At 36.8% G+C, this 25,029-nt stretch overlaps 1 protein-coding gene across 1 annotated transcript in view; it reads right to left on the reverse strand.

The window, feature by feature from the left end:
* TTC7A (tetratricopeptide repeat domain 7A) overlaps positions 1-25,029 on the reverse strand; it is a 1,159,252-nt gene that overhangs the window by 311,008 nt on the left and 823,215 nt on the right. The window contains exon 16 of the mRNA XM_053712237.1: positions 10,216-10,332. Coding sequence (XP_053568212.1) covers positions 10,216-10,332 — 117 coding nt within the window. The remainder of the gene's footprint in view (positions 1-10,215; positions 10,333-25,029) is intronic.

A 25,029-nucleotide genomic window follows, 5' to 3' on the forward strand; every position in this document is an offset into this window, starting at 1 on the left:
GGGGGTTTACCACATCTATTGGAAGTTTATTCCATGAATCAACAAATTAACCATACATTCTCCTGAACCTGTTACCCTCTAATTTAAGACTGTGGCTCCTTGTTTTGGTATTCCTTTTTTTGTGTGTAAAATGCTTTCAGCTTCCACTTAATTAAGTTCCTTCATATATTTGAAGGTTTCCATCATGTTACCTCTTTCCATTCTCCCCTCTAAACTATACATATTTAGAGTCTTTCTTTGTACGTTTTATATTTTAGACCAAGTAACATTTTAGTAGCCCTCCTTTGGACAGTTTCTAGTTTATTTATATCCTTCTGGAGATATGGGGGCCTATCTATCAAGCTCTGAAATGAGCTTGACGGCCCATGTTTCTGGTGAGTCTTCAGACTCGCCAGAAACAGAAGTTATGAAGCAGCGGTCACAAAGACCGCTGCTCCATAACCTGTCCACCTGCTCTGTGCAGGCGGACAGACATCGCCGGAAATCAACCTGAACGAGTACGATCTGGTTGATTGACACCTCCCTGCTGGCGGCCGATTGGCCGCGAGTCTGCAGGGGGCGGCGTTGCACCAGCAGCTCTTGTGAGCTGCTGGTGCAATGCTGAATATGGAGAGTGTATTGCTCTCCGCATTCAGCGAGGTCTTGAGGACCTGATCCGCACTGTCGGATCAGGTCCACAAGACCTTTGTTAAATAGGGGCCATGGTCTCCAGAACTGTACACAATATTCCAGATAAGGCCTAACTAGTTATCTGAAAAGTGGCATAAGAACCTTGCTATTTTTTCTGCTAATTCCTCTCCCAATTCTACTGGCTGCGTTTCTGCATTGTTTACCAACTTTTAAATAATCTGAAATAATAATTCCCAACTTCTGTTCCCTCTTTAGTTACAGTCAGTAATGTACTATTGAAACTGTAATTTGCCTTTGGGTTTTTGGACCCTATATGCATAAGTCTTCTCTTAGTAATATTATATTTTAGTTCCAATTTATTTGCTCATTCATCTAGTTTTTCTAATATCACAGCTCACTTGAGCCACCCCTCCTTAAACATTAACTTTGCTATAATTGTTTGTATCAGCAGCAAACAAGCACACATTCCCCTAGAGCCTACTACCAATATCCCTGCTGAACATGTTAAACAAAACAGGGCCAAGTACTGACCCTTGGGGAACACCACTAGTAACTGACCCCTCATTTGAATGTACTTCATTAATTGAAACCCTCTACCTTCTATTCTTAAGCCAGATATCTACCCACTTACGGTAAAGGGACAGTCAACACTAAAATTGTTATTGTTTAAAAATGTAGATAACGCATTTACTACCCATTGCCCAGCTTTGCACAACCAAGATTGTTATATTAATGTACTTTAGAACATTTAAACTTCTAAATGTCTGCCTGTTTGTAAGCCACTACAGATAGCCTCTTATCACATGCTTTTTTGTACTAGCTTTTAACAACAGGAGACTGCTAGTTCATGTGGGACATATATATAACATTGTGCTCACTGCACTAATTGATTAAAATGCAAGTCAATAGATAATAAATAAATAGCCATGTGATCAGGGGGCAAAAGAGGCTTAGATACAAGATAATCACAGAGGTTAAAAGTGTATTAATATAACCATGTTGGCTGTGCAAAACTGGGAAATGGGTAATAAAGGTATTATACTTCTTTTTAAACAATAAACACTTTGGAGTTGACTGTCCCTTTAACAATCTTAGCATGTACTCCAAGGCAATACACTGGTTTGTGTGGAATAAACTTTGCTAAAGTCTAGATACGCTACATCTATGGCTCCTCCCTGGTCAATTAATTTAGCTATAAAGAAATCAATTAGATGAATCTGACATGCAGTGAAATCATGATGTGTCTTTTCTTCTAAGTTGTTTGTCTGAAAGTAAGACAAAAGTCTTTCCTATAAAAGTTTGTATTAATTTCCCGGCAATTGAGGTCAACTGACTGGCCTTTAATTACCAAATTCTTCCCTACTACCCTTTTTATGAAGAGGGACTACAATAGCAGTTATCCATAACAACTCCTGTTACCAGTGTTACAAGTACTACCCACATTGGGCCAGATTATAAATTGAGTGCAAAATATTGCTTTTGGTAAAGCGATATTTGTGCTCCACTTAGTAATACAAGCACACACAAATGTGCGCTGGTATAACAGGTGAGGTGCAATGCGAATGCAACCTTGTGTTCGCATTGCGCAGAATTATTGTGCTCATGAGAGTAAACTTCCATAGGCTCCAATGATAGCCTCTTTCTCATGCTGTGAGAAACGGCATGAGAACGTAGTGCAACAAAGTGGGTAAGTCGTGCAGCGATGGACAGCAAATGTAAATATATATGTATATTAATATATACATATCTATTTATGTGTTACTATGTGTATATACAGTTACAGGGAACACACAGTTCCCATAGACTGCAATGTAAAGGCACTTACGTACAGGTTAAAAAAAAAAAAAAACTACATTAAAAAAGAAAAGAAAACTAACACTTAAGTTTGGGGGCATTTGGGGGACATTTATAAAATTAACCAGAGATCTGATCTCTGGTTAATTTTATAAGCGCTAATTGCTACTGCAAACTTGTGGTAGTAATAACAAACCACTAATAATGGCTGGTTATTTATAAATTAGCGCTCCTCTTGTAATCTAGTCCATTATCATTTAAAGTAAGATCACAATATAATTTAACTTCATTTACAATTTTTACAATCTCTTGTGAAGACTGAAGAAAAGTAATCATTTAGACAATTTGCTATTTTTTTAAATCTCTTTCCACTACTCTATCTTTATCAGTTTGTAGTGTTACTATTCCTCCTTTAGTTGTTCTATTTTCAGTGATATATCTAAAGAGGTTTTTGTCATTGTTTACTGACTGTGCTATTTTCTCTTCTGCATGAACTTTAGCCTTTCTGATTTAATGCTTTGTCACTTTCTGTTGGGTTCTCCATTTTCCCTATCCTCTTCTGAGCAAGTAAGTTTAATTTTTTATAAACTGTCTTTTTTTGTCTTTACTGCATGTGATCTTTTTCTTAAAAACCATATTGGCTTAACTGTCCTGGTGAAGGTTATTGTTTGAGTTAAAGATCTATATCATGGGTACCTGAAACATTTTTTTCTAAATGTATAAGTACAAATAAAACATCAGTAATATAAATTATAAAAATTTGTGAACATGTGCAGTTCAAGACAATGACGTTGATTTTCACAGCAGTATAACAGGATCATTATTCCAAGTGGCTGCCAGTCTTGTAGAATGAAAAGCTATTTTAAACTGCTTTGTTTTTCTAGACCACATAGACCTCTTAATAAAGTCAAATGTATGTGTTATAAAATACTTAAATACATTTTCCCTTTGTTTGCTCTATGGCATGTTTTTCTAAAATGATTAATTTAGCAAGAAGCTTAAAAATGCTGTGCTTATGGAAAATATTCTTATCATTTGTACTGTGATAGCCTCATAAAAATATAGACTACCAACAAAAGGGTGGTTTAAATATTAAATATTTATAATTTCCCTTGTTACAGTGGATAAAAGATGGACCAACAAGAGTGTGCAGCACCACTGTACAGTTTCGTGGATGAACCAGTAAATTAAAGCTTCAAAGCCAATATGAAAACTTAACTATCCAGTTGAGTAATCTGGAAATGTAGAATATTTAAAAACAGGGTGGATACAGCCAGGTCCTACAGTTAGCAGCCCTACCAAAACATCCAATATCTGCATAGCCTGGCGCAGGTTGACCTGGTGATCAGTGGTTATACAACAGGAAGTAGACCATCCACATTTTATGGAATGTCTGGAGTATAACTAATTTTTTTTTTTTTTTTTTTTTAAATGGAAAATAGATGGAAACCAAATTTCCTAAAATCTCTGAAGGTCAGGGTCTTACAGTTTTTTTGCCAGAGCCTGAAAGATCAGGAGGCAAAATAAGCATGAAAGCAATTTTTGGCCTCAAACACATATCGTGAAGGTGAAACATTGATGTATTGGAGGATCAGTAGCTCTCTGGTGCAGTCTTTAGCTCAGCACTAACTATTTATTAACTGTGTTCTAGATGTCCCATCAATTTGTTACTATATTTTATACGGACCTTCACTGCTCATATAAGTAAAATTGACACATGTTTTTTAAAACAAAAAAATATTATTTTAAAAAGTTTTAAAAATGTTTTATTTATCACAGGTATAGGAAGCTTAAAAATTTGTAAGGAAAAATAAGATTTATGCTTACCTGATAAATTATTTTCTTTCGAAATGATGATGGTCCACGGTCCTCCATAACATATGGGATATATTTACCGCCAATAGGAGGAGGTCAAGAACCCATATCAGAGCTTAAAATCCCTCCCTTCTCTCTCTTAGTTTAACATATAGCCGAGTAGAGAATAGATAACATATAGATAAGAAAGACAAATAAAGTCTGTAGAGGTGTCATTAGAACTGTCACCCAAAAATGTAAATAGGCGGTGCCTGTGGACCCTCATCATTCCGAAAGAAAATAATTTATCAGGTAAGCATAAATTTTGTTTTCTGTAGTAAAATGATGATGGTCCACAGTCCTCCATAACATATTGGATTAATACCCAAGCAGATGGTCTATGTTACAGAAAGGGTGGGACAATTTTTTCTGGCAGTTCATAATTAACCAAAACCGCAGCCTGAAGAACTTTCCTACTAAAAGGTGCTTGCAAAGAAGCAAAAACATCAAAACATTTGGAAAAAGTATGCAAAGAAGACCATGCAACAGCTTTGCATGTCTACTTCAAAGATGCATCATTTTTAAAAGCCCTCCATGTTACATCTGCTCTTGTAGGAAGAGTTGTGATATGCTTAGGAGGTGACTTTCCCGCAACCAACTAAGGCTTGTGAATCACTTGTTTAAGCCAAGAAGCCAACGCTACCTTAGTAGCTTTTTGTCCTTTACTGTAACAGTCGCTCCTTAGAGTTAGAAGGATCTAGACACAAAAAAGGAATAACAATTTCTTGATTGATATTTTCCGTAAAAACTACAGTAGGAAGGAAAACATATTTGGTACCAAGGACAGCCTTATCCTTGTGAATGATTAAAAATGGAGAATCACAAGACAGTGCTGACAATTCAGAAACTCTCCTTGTAGAAGAGATTGTTAACATAAAAAGCAATTTCCTAGATGACAGAACCTTGTAATACTAACACCTGGACAAAAGTCTGAACATCAGGAACATATTTTGTGTCACAGTATTTATTGCTTGTATCTGAGTTTCATTGACCGAATTGAAAAAGCTCTATGTCTCAAAACTAGGCGTTTAACCTCCATGCCGTTACATTTAGAGATTTGAGATCCTGATGTAAAAGAGGACCTTGCAACAATAGGTCTTGTCTTAGAGGAATAATCCATTGAAGAAATTAGGGCATCTGCACTAAATCTGCATACTATGTCCTGCAGGGCCAGGCTGGAGCAATTAAGATCACTGATGCTGACTCCTGTTTGAAACAAGCAATAACTTATGGAAGAAGAACAAACAGAGGAAACAGGTATTCTGTAAGAAAAATCCCATGGACATACCAAGGCGTCTATTATGTGAGCCTTTGGGTCTCTTGATGTTGTACAATACCTTGAAAACTTGTGATTTAAGTGAGAGGCCATCAGATCTATTTTCTGTAAGCCCCATTTGATCACTAAGCGATCGAAAGGGTTCTGATGGAGAAACCACTCTCTAGGGTGGATTGATTGACAGCTAGGATAATCCATCTCCCAGTTGTGTACACCTGGCATGTGAATTGTCGATAGAGAGAAATTATTTATTTCTGCCTAAGACAGAGTCTCTAGACACTTCCTGCATGGTCAGTGGACTTCGGATACCCCCATTGGTGATTTATGAAGGCCTCCCCCCTGATATTGTTCGACTGGAAATGGATAAACTTTTCCTCCTTCAATAGGGGCCAGGTCTGAAAAGACTGATGAATCACTCGAAGTTACAGAATGTTAATTGGTAACCTTGCCTCTAGAGGAGATCAAACTCCTTGTGCTCTTCGAGAAACCAAGACCGCCCCCCCAAAAAATTTTTTGTGTCCTCAAGAAATAGATTGTCTTATGGGCAAGGGAAAAGCAATCTGTTATTCCAAATGTAGATAATTCTTTGACCACTGAAGTAGCATAGACAAACAAAGAGGCCTCCAGTGAAAAGGGGCAAAAGGAACTGCATCTGAAGCAGTTACCATAAAAAACACTGGTTCCATGCAATAAATTACTGATGGAAATAGAGCCTTTTTGTAGGGGGAGACACAACCTCTTAATCTTTACTTTGCAAAGTTCCATCATGTATAAAAATTGAGTCTATTATGACTCCTATAAATGCTACCCTTATGGCAGGATATAATAAGCTTTTCTGTACATTGATTCTCCGACCATTGTCTTGAAGAAAAATAGATGCTTGCAAGTATGAGCAATAGTAAATGACAGGGAGTAGGCTTGCACTAGTATGTCGTCCAGATATGGTGCAACTGAAATGCCCTGAATTCTGAACACCGCTAAGATTCTACCCAACACAGAGTGGCAAACTGGCAGTGTTTTGCAGATATGCAAACCTCAGGAGCTAAACGTGATCCTTGTGTATAGGAATTTGCAGATATGCATCATTGAGGTCTATAATAGCCATAAACTGACCCTTTTGGATAAAGTATAACATTGTCCGTAATATTCTCATTATAGAAATGGGAACCTTGACAAACATGTTTAGGGTTGTTAAATCTAGGACAGAACTGTAAGTCCCTTTGGACAATAAACAGATTGGAGTGAGTGAAACCCTTGACTCTGAGGATGACACTGGTACTGGGATTAATTATTCCCATATCCTCCAAATTCTTTTATAAAAGCTACCGACTCTGAAAGATCATTGACAACACGTGATAGAAATGCTGGTCAATAAGGAAAACTCTGCTTCAAAGAGAACAAACTCTGGATCTCTTGAAGGATAAAGATAATCAGTCCGGATATTAGAACTCTTAAAATATATTAACTTATACATAAATGTATACAAAGTTATAAATCTGTACATGACATAAGCATCAGTATGTAGTACATATCTATATATGTTAGCATACACACAATTAATTAATTGGGGCATTTTATTACAGTGAGATATACAAACCTGCACAATATTTCTCGCCCTGATTTTATTTGTTCAACAGTACTATCTGCAACAAAGTTGTAGCCCTTTAAACCGAGCTTGTAAGTTCATTGGTGAATGATACAATATAATACGCTAGACATTTGAACTAATGCAAAAGAGCATATAGTCACAGTAACCTCTAATTAGCAACTAATAAAGTTTGAATTTAATTGTATATACTTCCATGACCAGTAGCGTTTTAAAATTTTGCATGGAAGCAAATTTTCATAGCTGTCTGTTCTTATAATTTATATTAATAAAAGTTAATTTTTAAATACTTATATCACAGTCAAATTCTTTTTCTAATTGTACTTAAAGGTATTTATTTTACCTACTTAGGTGGGTTTTTTCTTTTGACTTGTAAATTCATGTCCAGAATAAGCAGAGAATTCATATACTTACAAAATGGATACACAATGTACATTGTTAACGAAAATATTCATAATTAATTTCCAGTATCTGCCAGATAAACGTATGTGCATACCTATAAATTACTCATCAATAGGTATAAAAGAGATACCAATATATTTTATCTCTAAAGGATCTTCACTGTTAATGAAAATATTCATGATCAATGTTCAGTATTGCATAATATAACCTTTGTGAATAGAAATAAATTACACATAATGGGCCAGATTACAAGTGGAGCGCAAATATAGTGCAAATATATATATATATACATATATATTTACATTGCGGTCTATGGGAACACACACCCCACACCCATCAACTTTAAAGACCCAAAACTGCCTAGTGGAGTTTTTTTTTTTAATAAAAAAACTATAATGCCCTTCATTTTAAGGCATTTGGGGCACTTTTAGACGTCCTACTTGCGCGCAAGTCTGATCGCATATGGTCACGTGCACTAACCCAACATGAAAATATGAATATTTCACATTTCAATGTTCTTCACATAGCAGAATATGTTTTATTTGGTACAATTAAATATCTATACCTATATATAACAAACAGCAAGAATTGCACTCACAGGTCTTTTCCAGAATATATATATATATATATATATATATACAAACACACACACATAATTATATATAGATATATACAGATATATATAGGAATATCTATATATATAAATACATAGAACATATTCTGCTATGTGCAGTACATTGGAATGTGATATACTTACAGTAAATACATAGTATAGCACTTTATTAATTATGAATATTGTATAAATATGCATTGTCATGTTTTCATCTAGTTAAAGGGACAGTAAACACCAGAATTTTTGTTGGTAGATAATCCCTTTATTACCCATTCCCCAATTTTGCATAACCAATACAGTTATAATAATATACTTTTTACCTCTGTGATTACCTTGTATATATGCCTCTGCAAACTGCTCCCTTATTTCAGTTCTTTTGACAGACATGCATTTTTACCAATCAGTGCTGACTCCTAGGAGCTTCATGTGCCTGAGCTCAATGTTATCTCAATGCTATCTATATGAAACACATGAAGTAACACCCTCTAGTGGTGAAAAACTGTCAAAATGCTTTCAGATTAGAGGCAGTCTTCAAGGTCTAAGAAATTAGCACATGAACCTCCTAGATTTAGCTTTCAACTAAGAATAACAAGAGAACAAAGCAAAATTGGTAATAAAAGTAAATTGGAAAGTTGTTAAAAATTACATGCCCTAATTAAATCATGAAAGATTTTATTTGACTTTACTGTCCCTTTAACTGCAAAGGGCTCCAATGCACTTCTATAGATGTCTACACATATGAATACATATGTACACACATATGAACATATATATATATACACACACACACACATACATATACATCTTTAGAAATATATATGTATGTATCTCGGCATTAAAGTCCTTTGCCTGCCTTTTTTTTTCCTAACACCTCTTTGAGACCTTATATCTCATATCTTTGAGACCTTATAACTTTTTTGTGCAATATTTTTTTACATTTTTTATCATAGTGTTGTTATGCGTGTAACTCTACTTTGTAATGTTTGATGTACTTTATGACACTTTTTTGTTTTGTGAAACAGTTAACCAGAGCTCCGAGGATGCGCTATCCCGACACAACGTTCGTGTGTACTTTCAACTTATAATGCGTGCATACACCTGCGATGAACCCCTTTTCGCTCACACATAACCGTTTCATTTATAATCTGGTCCTTTGATTTTTTGGCAAATTTTACCACTAGTTGAAGTAATAAAATAAGGCAATAAAGTTTGATCTCTTGTTGATATTGGAATCTAGCTTTACCTTTATACTCTAAATCTGACACAAGGCTGCACTTTATGGACTAAAAAACAGTATGTATGAGAATGCATAAATATTTGCTTGGCTATGTATAAATGTTAGAATGGGCATGTATAGAAATAAGCTCTCATTTCTTAAGCTCTTCAATCATACTGGCTTAAAGGGACACTGAACCCAAAATTTTTCTTTCGTGATTCAGATAGAGCATGCAATTTTAAGCAACTTTCTAATTTACTCCTATTATCATTGTTTCTTCTTTCTCTTGCTATCTTTATATGAAAAAGAAGGCATCTAAGCTTTTTTTCTTGGTTCAGAACTCTGGATAGAAGTTTTTGATTGGTGGATGAATTTATCCACCAATCAGCAAGGACAACCTAGGTTGTTCACCAAAAATGGTCCGGCATCTAAACTTACATTCTTGCATTTCAAATAAGGATACCAAGAGAATAAAGAACATTTGATAATAGGAGTAAATTAGAAAGTTGCTTAAAATGTCATGCTCTATCTGAATCACAAAAGAAAAAATTTGGGTACAGTGTCCCTTTAAGAATATTAATGAATTATTACGTAATTATAATGTAGTGCAATATTATTAATATAATAAATATATATGAACAGAGCAATACGTATATATGCAGTAAATACTATGTATATTGTATACCTAGTGTTTAATTTTAGTAATCATTTTCCACTGAATTTATAATGTTGTGACAATGTGTTAAATTAGTGTTTATGCTGAACACACCATATGCATGCATGCACACACATATGTACTGTGATATGTCAAATTACCAACTTACCTCAGTTGTGAAAAATTAAACAGCTTCTGCCAAATGAATAACATATGTCTACATGTCACTATTGCGTCTTCCGGTCCTTTATGTACCAGTTCCAGTTTAACTTTGGTAAACATTATACTAAAAAAAAAAAAAGAAAAAAGAATTAATTAATTTATATGAAGTTAACTAAAGTTATGGGAACTAATTAGTTTCATAACAGGACTGGAAATATAAATAGCTCATACTAATCTACTTATAAAATGTAAATTACTAAACCATGAATTGAGGCTTAATAGAACAAAAAACTAATAATACTTATAGATTAATAAGATAGATAGATATATAGATAGATATAGCTAGACAGACGGACAGAAAAATAGATAGACAGACAGATACAATACTGAAAAAGGAGTAACCTTATTTTGATCATTATTATCATTTGATATTTTTTTCTATTTTAATAATCCACTTTACTCAAAAGTGAATTATTTTAAAATAATCATTCTTTAATCAGTACCAACTACAGATTAGTATCTAAAGCCATGACACTTGGAAATTTCAGCTATTTTTTTTAAATTAAATTTTTAATGAATTGATTATTGAGAACTGTGAACCCTCAGTGCTTGAGGTAGACATAATCTGTTTTTATACACAGTTTAATGCCACTAAAACATTTAAGCACACTAAAAAACTACATTTTTTCTTACCTGATGAATTAATTTCTTTCATGGTGGTGAGAGTGCATGAGCCATTACTCATGGGATTCAACTCTTGGCTACGAGGAAGAGGCAAAGATTCCCAAAGCTCTCAAAGTACTTAATCCCTCTCACATCTCTGGTATTCCAGTCTGACGTCGAGCCAAGCAAGTAGACGCAGAAAGGTAAGAATGGGCAAAGCAGGGACAAAAGAGGTGCAAACTAGAACTACCATCAGAAAAACAAAGTAAAAAAATAAAATTTTGCAGGTCTTGTGGATGCTCAACACCATGAAAGAAATTAATTTATCAGGTAAGCTAAAATTTAGTTTTCTTTCATAAGGTGGTAAGAGTCCATGAGCCATTACTCCTGGGTACTAATACCCAAGATGTGGAGTCCATGAGGTAGGCACCTACAGTAAATACCAGACACTACTGCCTGAAGGACTTTCCTACTAAACACATCAAAGAGAGAATTTAAAGAAAGTATGTAAGAAAAAAACACGTTTCTGCCTTGCAAATTTGTATAATATAAGACTCATACTTAAAAACCAAGGAAGAGGAAACTGATCTAGTAGATTGGACAAAATATATTTAAAAAAAGACTATCCCGCCCCCAAATAAGCCTTGGTAAACAAAGAACAATAGTTAAAAAATGGATGTGGCCTTCTGAATTGTAAATGAATTAAGAGACAAAGTAAAGAATTGTCTAAAGACCTTTGAAATTTGTAAGTAGAATACAAATTGCTCTTACATCCTCTATAACAAGTAAGAGACCATCAATTGAATACTTTTGGATTAAGACAAGCAGATATATAATCTACCGATTGATAAAATCTGAAAAAATCATACGGCCCTTAAAATTGTCTTATCTGAAGAAAACTAAAATAAGGAAACCTTCTGGCAAATTAAAGTTTAATTTTGACTAGACTGTCCCTTATTCACTTGAGTGCAATCAAATTTAACGAGCGTCGGGTTAGTGCGACTTCAGAGTTCTGGTTAACTGTTATACAAAATAAAAATGTTGCACAAAAACATCAAAAATACATTAAAACTACAGTTAAACTCATAATAACTGTCTGATAAAAAATATTTAAAAAAAATACATTTAAAAGTTATAAGGGCTCATAGATATGAGGCCTTAATATACATGTCTAAATATGTATGTGTATGTATACAGGGCTCAAACTTTCCACTAGCCCACTAGTCATTGGCGAGTGGAAATGTAACAGTGGCGAGTGGAAGTTAGTGAATATTGAGTCTGAAGTCTGGTGGCATGTTGTAAGTATCAAAGTTGGCATTGTTTTTGCAGAATGTACATTCCTATTGCAGCTATGACAAACATACAATTTGGGTTATGCGCTACAACTATTATATAAAGGGAAATTATATATCCATAAAAATGCAAGGACCCCATTAGTGCTTATTCTGTTACTTCTTAATGGATAAATGGGACAGTAAAAAAGGAAAAGAAGGTAGAATTAAGATAGAATGGAGAAAAAAAGAGTGAAATGGAGAAAAAAAGAGTGAAGAGATATGAGAGAGGGGAAAGAAAGAGTGCAAAGAGAAGATATGGCCCGAGAGAAAAGGGAGAGGGTAAAAAACATAATTTATGCTTACCTGATAAATTTATTTCTCTTGTAGTGTATCCAGTCCACGGATCATCCATTACTTATGGGATATTCTCCTTCCCAACAGGAAGTTGCAAGAGGATCACCCAAGCAGAGCTGCTATATAGCTCCTCCCCTAACTGTCATATCCAGTCATTCGACCGAAAACAAACAGAGAAAGGAGAAACCATAGGGTGCAGTGGTGACTGTAGTTTAATTAAAATTTTGACCTGCCTTAAAAGGACAGGGCGGGCCGTGGACTGGATACACTACAAGAGAAATAAATTTATCAGGTAAGCATAAATTATGTTTTCTCTTGTTAAGTGTATCCAGTCCACGGATCATCCATTACTTATGGGATACCAATACCAAAGCTAAAGTACACGGATGATGGGAGGGACAAGGCAGGATTAAGCGGAAGGAACCACTGCCTGAAGAACCTTTCTCCCAAAAACAGCCTCCGAAGAAGCAAAAGTATCAAATTTGTAAAATTTGGAAAAAGTGTGAAGCGAAGACCAAGCCGCGGCCTTGCAAATCTGTTCAACAGAGGCCTCATTTTTAAAGGCCCAGGTGGAAGCCACAGCTCTAGTGGAATGAGCTGTAATCCTTTCAGGGGCTGCTGTCCAGCAGTCTCATAGGCTAGGCGTATTATGCTCCGAAGCCAAAAGGAAAGAGAGGTTGCCGAAGCTTTTTGACCTCTCCTCTGTCCAGAGTAAACGACAAACAGGGTAGATGTTTGACGAAAATCTTTAGTAGCTTGTAAGTAAAACTTCAAGGCACGGACTAAGTCCAGATTATGTAAAAGACGTTCCTTCTTTGAAGAAGGATTAGGACACAATGATGGAACAACAATCTCTTGATTGATATTCTTGTTAGAAACCACCTTAGGTAAAAACCCAGGTTTGGTACGCAGGACTACCTTATTTGCATGAAAAATCAGATAAGGAGAATCACATTGTAAGGCAGATAGCTCAGAGACTCTCCGAGCCGAGGAAATAGCCATCAAAAACAGAACTTTCCAAGATAAAAGTTTAATATCAATGGAATGAAGGGGTTCAAACTGAACTCCTTGAAGAACTTTAAGAACCAAGTTTAAGCTCCACGGGGGAGCAACAGGTTTAAACACAGGCTTAATTCTAACCAAAGCCTGGCAAAATGCCTGGACATCTGGAACCTCTGCCAGACGCTTGTGCAAAAGAATAGACAGAGCAGAAATCTGTCCCTTTAAGGAACTAGCTGATAATCCTTTGTCCAAGCCCTCTTGGAGAAAAGACAATATTCTAGGAATCCTAACCTTACTCCATGAGTAATTCCTGGATTCAAACCAATAAAGATATTTACTCCATATCTTGTGGTAGATTTTCCTGGTAACAGGCTTTCGTGCCTGTATTAAAGTATCAATGACTGACTCGGAGAAGCCACGCTTTGATAGAATCAAGTGTTCAATCTCCATGCAGTCAGTCTCAGAGAAATTAGATTTGGATGATTGAAAGGACCTTGTATCAGAAGGTCCTGTCTTAGAGGCAGAGTCCATGGTGGAAAGGATGACATGTCCACTAGGTCTGCATACCAAGTCCTGCGTGGCTACGCAGGTGCTATCAGAATCACCAATGCTCTCTCCTGTTTGATTTTGGCAATCAGTCGAGGGAGCAGAGGAAACGGTAGAAACACATAAGCCAGGTTGAAGAACCAAGGCGCTGCTAGAGCATCTATCAGCGTCGCTTCTGGGTCCCTGGACCTGGATCCGTAACAAGGAAGCTTGGCGTTCTGGCGAGACGCCATGAGATCCAACTCTGGTTTGCCCCAACGATGAATCAACTGAGCAAACACCTCCGGATGGAGTTCCCACTCCCCCGGATGGAAAGTCTGACGACTTAGAAAATCCGCCTCGCAGTTCTCCACGCCTGGGATATGGATTGCTGACAGGTGGCAAGAGTGGTACTCTGCTCAGCAAATTATTTTTGAGACTTCTAACATCGCTAGGGAACTCCTGGTTCCCCCTTGATGGTTGATGTAAGTGACAGTCGTGATGTTGTCCGACTGAAATCTGATGAACCTCAGTGTTGCTAACTGAGGCCAAGCCAGAATAGCATTGAATATCGCTCTTAACTCCAGAATATTTATTGGAAGGAGTTTCTCCTCCTGAGTCCACGATCCCTGTGCCTTCAGGGAATTCCAGACTGCACCCCAACCTAGAAGGCTGGCATCTGTTGTTACAATTGTCCAATCTGGCCTGCGAAAGGTCATACCCTTGGACAGGTGTACCCGAGACAACCACCAGAGAAGAGAATCTCTAGTCTCTTGATCCAGATTTAGCAGAGGGGACAAATCTGTGTAATCCCCATTCCACTGACTCAGCATGCATAATTGCAGCGGTCTGAGATGAAGGCGCGCAAATGGCACTATGTCGATTGCCGCTATCATTAAGCCGATTACCTCCATACACTGAGCTACCGAAGGGCGCGGAATGGAGTGAAGAACACGGCAAGCATTTAGAAGTTTTGATAACCTGGACTCCGTCAGGTAAATCTTAATTTCTACAGAATCTATAAGAGTCCCTAAGAAGGAGACTCTTGTGAGTGGGGATAGAGAACTCTTTTCCTCGTTCACTTTCCACCCGTGCAACCTCAGAAATGCCAGAACTATCTCTGTATGAGACTTGGCAACTTGAAAGCTTGACGCCTGTATCAGGATGTCGTCTAGATACGGAGCCACCGCTATGCCTCGCGGTCTTAGAACCGCCAGAAGTGAGCCTAGAACCTTTGCAAAGATTCTCGGGGCTGTAGCCAACCCGAAGGGAAGAGCTACAAATTGGTAATGCCTGTCCTGACCTTCTTGGATCATGGGTAGGATGGTCCGAATAGTTTCCATTTTGAAAGATGGAACTCGGAGGAATTTGTTTAAGATCTTTAGATCCAAAATTGGTCTGAAGGTTCCCTCTTTTTTGGGAACCACAAACAGTTTTGAATAAAAACCCTGTCCTTGTTCCGTCCGCGGAACTGGATGGATCACTCCCATAACTAGGAGGTCTTGCACACAGCGTAGGAATGCCTCTTTCTTTATCTGATTTGCAGATAGCCTTGAAAGATGAAATCTCCCTTGTGGAGGGGAAGCTTTGAAGTCCAGAAGATATCCCTTAGATATGATCTCCAACGCCCAGGGATCCCGAACATCTCTTGCCCACGCCTGGGCGAAGAGAGAAAGTCTGCCCCCTACTAGATCCGTCGCCGGGTAGGGGGCCGTTCCTTCATGCTGTCTTAGAGGCAGCAGCAGGCTTTCTGGCCTGCTTGCCTTTGTTCCAGAACTGGTTAGGTTTCCAGGCCTGCTTAGATTGAGCAAAAGTTCCCTCTTGTTTTGAAGCGGAGGAAGTTGATGCTGCACCTGCCTTGAAATTTCAAAAGGCACGAAAATTAGACTGTTTGGCCTTTGCTTTGGCCCTGTCCTGAGGAAGGGTGTGACACTTGACTCCAGTAATGTCAGCAATAATTTCCTTCAAACCAGGCCCGAATAAGGTCTGCCCCTTGAAAGGAATGTTGAGTAATTTAGACTTCAAAGTCACGTCAGCTGACCAGGATTTAAGCCATAGCGCCCTACGCGCTTGGATGGCGAATCCGGAATTCTTAGCCGTTAGTTTAGTCAAATGAACAATGGGATCAGAAACAAATGAGTTAGCTAGCTTAAGTGTTCTAAACTTGTCAATAATTTCAGTCAATGGAGCTGTATGGATGGCCTCTTCCAGGGCCTCAAACCAGAATGCCGCCGCGGCCGTGACAGGTGCAATGCATGCAAGGGGCTGTAAAATAAAACCTTGTTGAATAAACATTTTCTTAAGGTAACCCTCCAATTTTTTATCCATTGGATCTGAAAAAGCACAACTGTCCTCAACCGGGATAGTAGTACGCTTTGCTAAAGTAGAAACTGCTCCCTCCACCTTAGGGACCGTCTGCCATAAGTCCCGTTTAGTGGTATCTATTGGAAACATTTTTCTAAATATAGGAGGTGGGGAAAATGGCACACCCGGTCTATCCCACTCCTTGCTAATAATTTCTGTAAGCCTTTTAGGTATAGGAAAAACATCAGTACACACCGGTACCGCATAGTATTTATCCAGCCGACACAATTTCTCTGGTACTGCAACTGTGTTACAGTCATTCAGAGCAGCTAATACCTCCCCAAGCAACACACGGAGGTTCTCAAGCTTAAATTTAAAATTAGAAATCTCTGAATCAGGTTTCCCCGAATCAGAGATGTCACCCACAGACTGAAGCTCTCCGTCCTCATGATCTGCATATTGTGACGCAGTATCAGACATGGCCCTTACAGCATCTGCGCGCTCTGTATTTCTCCTAACCCCAGAGCAATCGCGCTTGCCTCTTAATTCAGGCAACCTGGATAATACCTCTGACAGGGTATTATTCATGATTGCAGCCATGTCCTGCAAGGTAATCGCTATGGGCGTCCCTGATGTAATTGGCGCCATATTAGCGTGCATCCCCTGAGCGGGAGTCAAAGGGTCTGACACGTGGTGAGAGTTAGTCGGCATAACTTCCCCCTCGTCAGAATCTTCTGGTGATATTTCTTTTATAGTTAAAGACTGATCTTTACTGTTTAAGGTGAAATCAATACATTTAGTACACATTCTCCTATGGGGCTCCACCATGGCTTTCAAACATAATGAACAAGTAGTTTCCTCTGTGTCAGACATGTTTAAACAGACTAGCAATGAGACTAGCAAGTTTGGAAAACACTTTGAACAAGTTTACAAGCAATATAAAAAAAGTTACTGCACCTTTAAGAAACACAAATTTTGTCAAAATTTGAAATAACAGTGAAAAAAGGCAGTTACACTAACAAAATTTTTACAGTGTATGTAACAAGTTAGCAGAGCATTGCACCCACTTGCAAATGGATGATTAACCCCTTAATACCCAAAAATGGAATAATAAAAGACAAAAACGTTTTTTTTTGTTTTTTTTTTCAAACAGTCACAACAACTGCCACAGCTCTACTGTGGCTTTTTACCACCCTCAAACGACTTTGAAGCCTTTTGAGCCCTCCAGAGATGTCCTGGATCATGCAGAGGGAAACTGAATGTCTCTGTCAGTATTTTTAGCTGCACAGAAAAGCACTAAAAAAGGCCCCTCCCACTCATATTACAACAGTGGAAAGCCTAAGAAAACTGTTACTAGGCAAAATTCAAGCCAGCCATGTGGAAAAAAACTAGGCCCCAATAAGTTTTATCACCAAATACATATAAAAACGATTAAACATGCCAGCAAACGTTTTATATTACATTTTTATAAGAGTATGCATCTCTATTAATAAGCCTGATACCAGTAGATATCACTGCATTTAAGGCTTTACTTACATTAGTTCGGTATCAGCAGCATTTTCTAGCAAATTCCATCCCTAGAAAAATATTAACTGCATATACCTTATTGTAGGAAAACCTGCACGCCATTCCCTCTCTGAAGTTACCTCACTCCTCAGAATATGTGAGAACAGCCATGGATCTTAGTTACTTCTGCTAAGATCATAGAAAACGCAGGCAGATTCTTCTTCTAAATACTGCCTGAGATAAACAGTACACTCCGGCACCATTTAAAAATAACAAACTTTTGATTGAAGAATAAACTAAGTATAAAACACCACACTCCTCTTACAACCTCCATCTTGGTTGAGGCTTGCAAGAGAATGACTGGATATGACAGTTAGGGGAGGAGCTATATAGCAGCTCTGCTGTGGGTGATCCTCTTGCACCTTCCTGTTGGGAAGGAGAATATCCCATAAGTAATGGATGATCCGTGGACTGGATACACTTAACAAGAGAAAGAGAGATTGAAGAGAGGAGGGATTTGAGAAAGATAGTGAGGAGCGAGAAGGGAGAAATTATAATTATTAAAAAAACATCTCCTGGTCTGCTATGACCTTCCATAACTGTCAGCACTCTATGCACTCTCTCAGTTCAACAACTTCTTTTTTTCTATCCAGAATCTCTAGTTGATGTTTCTTACTGCTATGAACTTATTATTGTTAATTTATTACTGTATGTAGCGTTATTTAATTTGTTATGGTATAAAATAAACACAATATTACAAAGTGTTTCACAATGGCTAAACATATGCAAAGAGGGGCTGAAGTAGTGGGTGTGGTGTGGGTGGGATTAGTGGCAACTAACATTTCGTCCTGGCTAGTAGTTTAGGACTTTAAATTTTGAAACTTTAAAATTATTTATAAATATGGAAATATCTATTTATGAATACATAGAACATATTCTGCTATGTGAAGAACATTGTAATGTGAAATATTAATATTTTAATGTCGGGTTAGCACGCTTGAGAAAAATGCAATCAGGTTTGCGTGAGAGTAGGGTGTTTTTGCTCTACTTTTCTTGCCCAATTGAAGTCTATGGTGGAATACATTAAAGTGATTGTGATATTCGAAGATTGGCTTTTTGAGCACAAGCGATAACTTTTTGCTTTTAACTTGTAATACGATTGCTACCCAAAAAGCACAAAAAGCTAAGTTCTAGCAGAGTTAGTGCGCATGTGGGAGCGATAGATAGCGCTCCACTCTTATTCTCGGCCATAATGTATAAAGGTTAATACCAAAAACTATTAATCACCTAGATTACGAGTTTTGCATTAAACAGGGTGCGAAAATAACTTTAAAAAAACCCTCTATTGATGTCTATGGGGAAAAGAAAGTTACGTTTAAACCTAACACCCTAACATAAAAACCTAGTCTAAACTCCTCTATTCCGCCACTCTCCAACATCGCCGATACTAATAAAAATTATTAACCTCTATGCAGCTGCTCCCCGACATCGCAGACACTAATAAAAGTTATTAACCCGTAATTCGCCATTCCCCGACATTGCCGACACCTAAAAAAACCTATTAACCTCTAAACCGCCGCCCCCCACATCGGCAACACTATAATAAAGTAGTAACCCATAAACCTCCAGCCCCCCACATCGTAACTACTAAACTAAACCTATTTACCCCTAAACCGCTGGCCCCCCCCCATTGCAAAACACTAAATTAATCTAATAACCGTTAAACCTAAGCCCCTCCTAACTTTAAATTAAAATTACAATATAACTATCTTTAAAAAAATAAAAACTTACCTGTGAAATAAAAAAAAAACCTTAAGTTTAAACTATAAATGAATCTAACATAACTATTCTAATAAAATAAAAAAACTACCAATTAAAAAACTAAATTAAAAATTTAAAAAAAGCTAACAATAGAAAGAAAAAAAATAAATCTAACATTACAAAAAATAATAAACACTAAATTACGAAAAAAAACAACCCTAAGATTACAGAAAATAATAAACGCAATTATAAAAAAAAAATGATAAGAAAGCCCCGCTAAAATAAAAACACCCCCTAACCTTAAAAGGGACTTTTGTAGGGAATTGCCCTAAGTTAAACAGCTCTTTTACCTTAAAAAATTACTAAGTCCCCCCTAAAAGTAAACCCCCCAACCAAACAACCCCCCAAAATAAAAAAAACTAACTCTAAAAAATCCTAAACTATCCATTGCCCCTAAAGGGGCATTTGTATGGGCATTGCCCTTAAAAAGGCATTCAGCTTTTTTACTTCCCTTAATAGGGCATTTAAAGAATCAAATCAGCCAATACTAATGCAAGGTACGCCATTTTGAAACGGTTACCTTACATTCAACTTCAGTGTACGGCAGTGATCGTATGTTGTCAGTATATGGCCGGGTTATAATACAATATATTTAATAATTATTCTTTAAAATAAAACCCCAATAAAATGCATATACCAAGACAATAAAATTAATGTAAATTCCTGAATTCTTTGTATTAGTTAAAATTTATAGACACATTGAAATATATTTGTAGGAAACCAGATACAAATCAATACTATATACGTTTAAACTATTATAATATGCTATGCAAAGATCATAAAAGTTGCCTTATTCACAATAGTCTCTCAAATCAGAGTTGCATTTAAAATACCATAAGATACCAGAATCTGAGCCACTAACATTCAAACAGTACAATCAGCTATATAGCCACAATTTATTTTATATAATTCCAATTTAAAACATCAGAATTTGTATATATTATTTGTGCCAACAACAAACTCCTATGCTAATGTATCTAAGCTGAATTAAATTCTTAGTTACCTACAGTTAAGACAAATTCTAAAATATATTTATATATTTGCAAAGATAAATTACTTAGCATACAACAGAAAAGCTTAACACTGTATAGGACCATGAAACACAAGGTTAAAATACAATTTGTTCTTTTAGACCTGCTATTTGATTATAATTACTAAATACCTTTGATTTGAATATTACCTATATTTAGCAACCTCTTATACTTTACCAGATATAACCAAATCAATATTCAACTTCCAATATTTCTCAACAGGTCCAATTTCACCTCAGAATACAAAAGGAGTATTTTCCATGTGGAAAAGTAAAGGTAGCTATTATGCCTTTTAGTAACTGTATTTCAAACGCAGCCAATTTCAGTTACCAGTTAGCAGACAGACAGCAGCCTTCCTTCTTTGAAATGACAGTCTGAGATTAACTAGGCCAATTGCTAGGCAATGCCCATACAAACACCCCTTTAGGGCAATAGGTAGCTTAGGATTGTTTAGAATTAGTTTTTTTTATTTTGGGGGGTTGGTTGGGGGGGGTTACTTTTAAGGGGGACTTAGTCATTTTTTAAGGTAAAAGAGCTGTTTAACTTAGAGCAATGCCCTACAAAAGGCACTTTTAAGGGCTATTGGTAGTTTATTGTAGGATAGGGGGTGTTTTTTTTGGGGGGGGGCTTTTTTATTTTTATAGGGATATAAGATTAGGTGTAATTGTTTTTATTTTTGATAATTTTGTTTATTATTTTCTGTAATCTTTTAGAGTTTTTATTTTTCGTAATTTAGTGTTTATTAATTTTTGTAATGTTAGAATTTTTTTAATTTTTTTCTTAGTGATAGGTTTTAAAAAATTTTTAGTTTAGGTTAATTTATAGTTTAAACTTAGTTTTTTTTATTTCACAGGTAAGTTTTAATTTTTTTAAAGATGGTTATATTGTAAATGTTAATTTAAAGGTGGGGGTGTTAGGTTTAGGGGTTAATAGTTTAATTTAGTGTTTTGCAATGTGGGAGGGCCGGCAGTTTAGGAATAATAGGTTTAGTTTAGTAGTTACGATGTGGGGGGGCTGGAGGTTTAGGGGTTAATACTTTATTATAGTGTTGGCGATGTGGGGGGCCGGCGGTTTAGGGGTTAATAGGTTTATTTAAGTGTCAGCGATGTCAGGGGCGGCTGATTAGGGGTTAATAACTTTTATTAGTGTCAGCAATGCCGGGAAACGGCAGATTAGGGGTTAATAACTTTTATTAGTGCCGACGATGTCGGGGAGCGGCAGATTCGGGGTTAATAGGTTTATTTAATAGCCGCGATGTGGGTGGGCGGCAGATTAGGGTTAATAAGTTTAATATAGTGTTTGCGATGCGGGAGGGCATCGGTTTAGGGGTTAATAGGTAGTTTATGGGTGTTAGTGTACTTTGTAACATTTTAGTTATGAGTTTTGTGAAACATTTTTGTTACACAAAATCCATAACTACTGCTCTCAGGTGGCGGAATGGATCATGTTGGTATAGGTTGTAACGCAAGCATTTTAGCCGGACCACACAACCTGTAATACAGGCGCTATGAAAATCCCACACTCAAACGTAATTTTTTGAGTGCGGAATGGACGTTGTGTTACAGGCTAAAATGCTTGCGTTATAGCTATACCACCGCAACACGTAATATGCGTTCCCAGCCATTCCACGCACCAATTTTCAGCGGTATAGCTGTGCTGCAAAACTCGTAATCTAGCCGAATGTTATCCATATAAAATGGAACGCTTACAAATAATACACAAACATTTTTGTTAGTTTATTGTCATTCTGTTCTCTAACTGACTATGGGCATTGACCCTATGCTATACATTACTCCTTTTTAGCAAGTGTGAGTTATAAGGATGCTTTTGTAAAGACATACATTTACACGTACAGACAAAGGAAGAGAAATATAGAAACATTCAGCAGTAAAAAGAAAACAGAATGAAGATAAGCACAGCAGAAAGAAAGGAAAAAATACGCTGGAGAGAAACAGAAGCGTATGTCTGTGTTTACTTGTCAGGTTCAACAATTATTTCAGCAAACATAGGAAGAATGAGATTTACATACCTAGCCCTATACTTAATAAGAACCCTGCATAAAGAATAGGTTCCTTTTAAAGTATCACACATATAAAAATAGAAAATAGTGAACAAATTGTACTAACACAGATGCTGCATATGAATCATTTGATGACAGTGAAGATGAAATTAGGAATTTCTGGCAAATATAATTATGGGTAGTTATCACACATATATTAAGTTCTAGAGAAAAAAATACTATTTGGTAAATTTGATTTGACATTGAAACATTAATATTTAGGGCAGTCTGGTTTCTTACAAGTTTTAATAATTTGCATAGAAACACTAATATAAAAAGGAGTTAGGTTTTACTAAAGGTTGAAAAATGTCTAAACATTTTCAAAAATGTCTAAATCACCACTAACCCCATATTTAGGTTAAAGGGACACTGAATTTCCAATAAAATATTTCACAATGCTTAACAAAATATTTGCAATGTATTTTTATAATTTATTTTCCCATTTTTCCTGTAATTTATCCCTGAAGATTATTTTTCTCTTGTAAAATATATCGAGTCCACGGATTCATCCATACTTGTGGGATATTCTCCTTCCCTACAGGAAGTGGCAAAGAGAGCATCCACAGCAGAGCTGTCTATATAGCTCCTCCCTTAGCTCCGCCCCCCAGTCATTCTATTTGCCGGTTTAACTGCTAGGAAGGGTAAAGTGAGTGTGGTGACAAAAATGTTAGTTTTTTATTTCTCAAGCAAAAGTTTGTTATTTTAAATGGTAACGATGTGTACTATTTACTCTCTGGCAGAAAAGAGATGAAGATTTCTGCAGGGAGGATGATGAATTTAGCACTTTGTAACTAAAACCCACTGCTGTTCTCACAAGGACTGAAGAGTACAGGAAAACTTCAGTTGGGGGACAGTTTGCAGGCTAAACTGCTTTGAGGTATGTTCAGTCTAATTTTTTCTAGACAGACTGTGTTAATTCTAGAAAAGGCTGACAATATCCCCATGAGGGAAGGGTAAGCTGTATTCAGAGACTTAGTAAGAATCCCAGCTTGCACAAGGGCTCATTAGTTACTGGTGACACTGATAAGAAAAAACGTTTTTATTATTATTGCAATAACGTTTTTTTGAGGGACTTTAAGGGGTCTTTGTGGCTTGTTTATGGGTTATTAACCCACATGGCTAGTTTAGGAAACACTCTGTTGTGTTTCTTTTAGGCCCCATGACATCGAGTGAGGTGGGAGGGGCCTATTTTCGCGCCTCAGTTGCGCAGTTTCTTTTCCTCATAGACATCCAACTGCTTCTCCAGAGGGTCCTGCTGTGTTTGAGGGCTGTAAAGAAGGTTTTTTCCCCATAAATCGTTCATAAAGGGCAGGTAGGCACCACAGCAGAGCTGTGGCAAGGTGCTGAACGTTTTTACCGGTTTTTGACGTTTTGTCAATCCGGTTTTTACATTAAGGGGTTAATTGTTTATTTGCATAGCTGTGCAAAGTTACTAAGGCTTTATGATGCTACTGTAAAAATTTAGTTGAGTTTACTGCTTTTTTACACTGTTTTGCAGAGTTTGTGCAGCTTTTTTTCTCTTAAAGACACAGTACCGTTTTTTTTCTAAGTATTATTTACTTTGAATAAAGTGTTTTCCAAGCTTGTTTGTTTCATTACTAGCCTGTTTAACATGTCTGACACTAAGGAAAATGCTTGTTTAATGTGTTTAGAAGCCATTGTGGAACCCCCTCTTAGAATGTGTCCCACTTGCACTGATATGTCTATAAATTATAAAGAGCATATTTTAGCAATGAAAAATATAGCAATAAATGATTCTCAGACAGAAGGAAATGAGTTTTTGACATCTAGCTCTCCCCAAGTGTCACAACCAGTAACGCCCACACAAGTGACGCCAAGTACCTCTAATGCGTCAAATTCATTTACTTTACAAGACATGGCCACAGTTATGAATAAAACCCTCACAGAGGTTTTTTCTAAACTGCCTGGTTTACAAGGAAAGCGTGACAGCTCTGGGTTAAGTAAAGCTGAGCAGTCTGACGCTTTAGAAGCCATATCTGATATACTCTCACAATGTTCTGAAGTAGGGGTAAGGGATTTGTTATCTGAGGGAGAAATTTCTGATTCAGGAAAGACGCTCCCTCAAACAGATTCTGACATGAGGGCCTTTACATTTAAGCTTGAACACCTCCGCTTATTGCTCAGGGAGGTATTAGCGACTCTAGATGATTGTGACCCCATAGTGGTTCCAGAGAAATTGTGTAAAATGGACAAATACTTAGAGGTTCCTGTTTACACTGATGTTTTTCCAGTCCCTAAGAGGATTGTGAATATTGTTACTA

Source organism: Bombina bombina, chromosome 4 (genome assembly GCF_027579735.1).
Source record: "Bombina bombina isolate aBomBom1 chromosome 4, aBomBom1.pri, whole genome shotgun sequence".
NCBI lineage: Eukaryota > Metazoa > Chordata > Amphibia > Anura > Bombinatoridae > Bombina > Bombina bombina.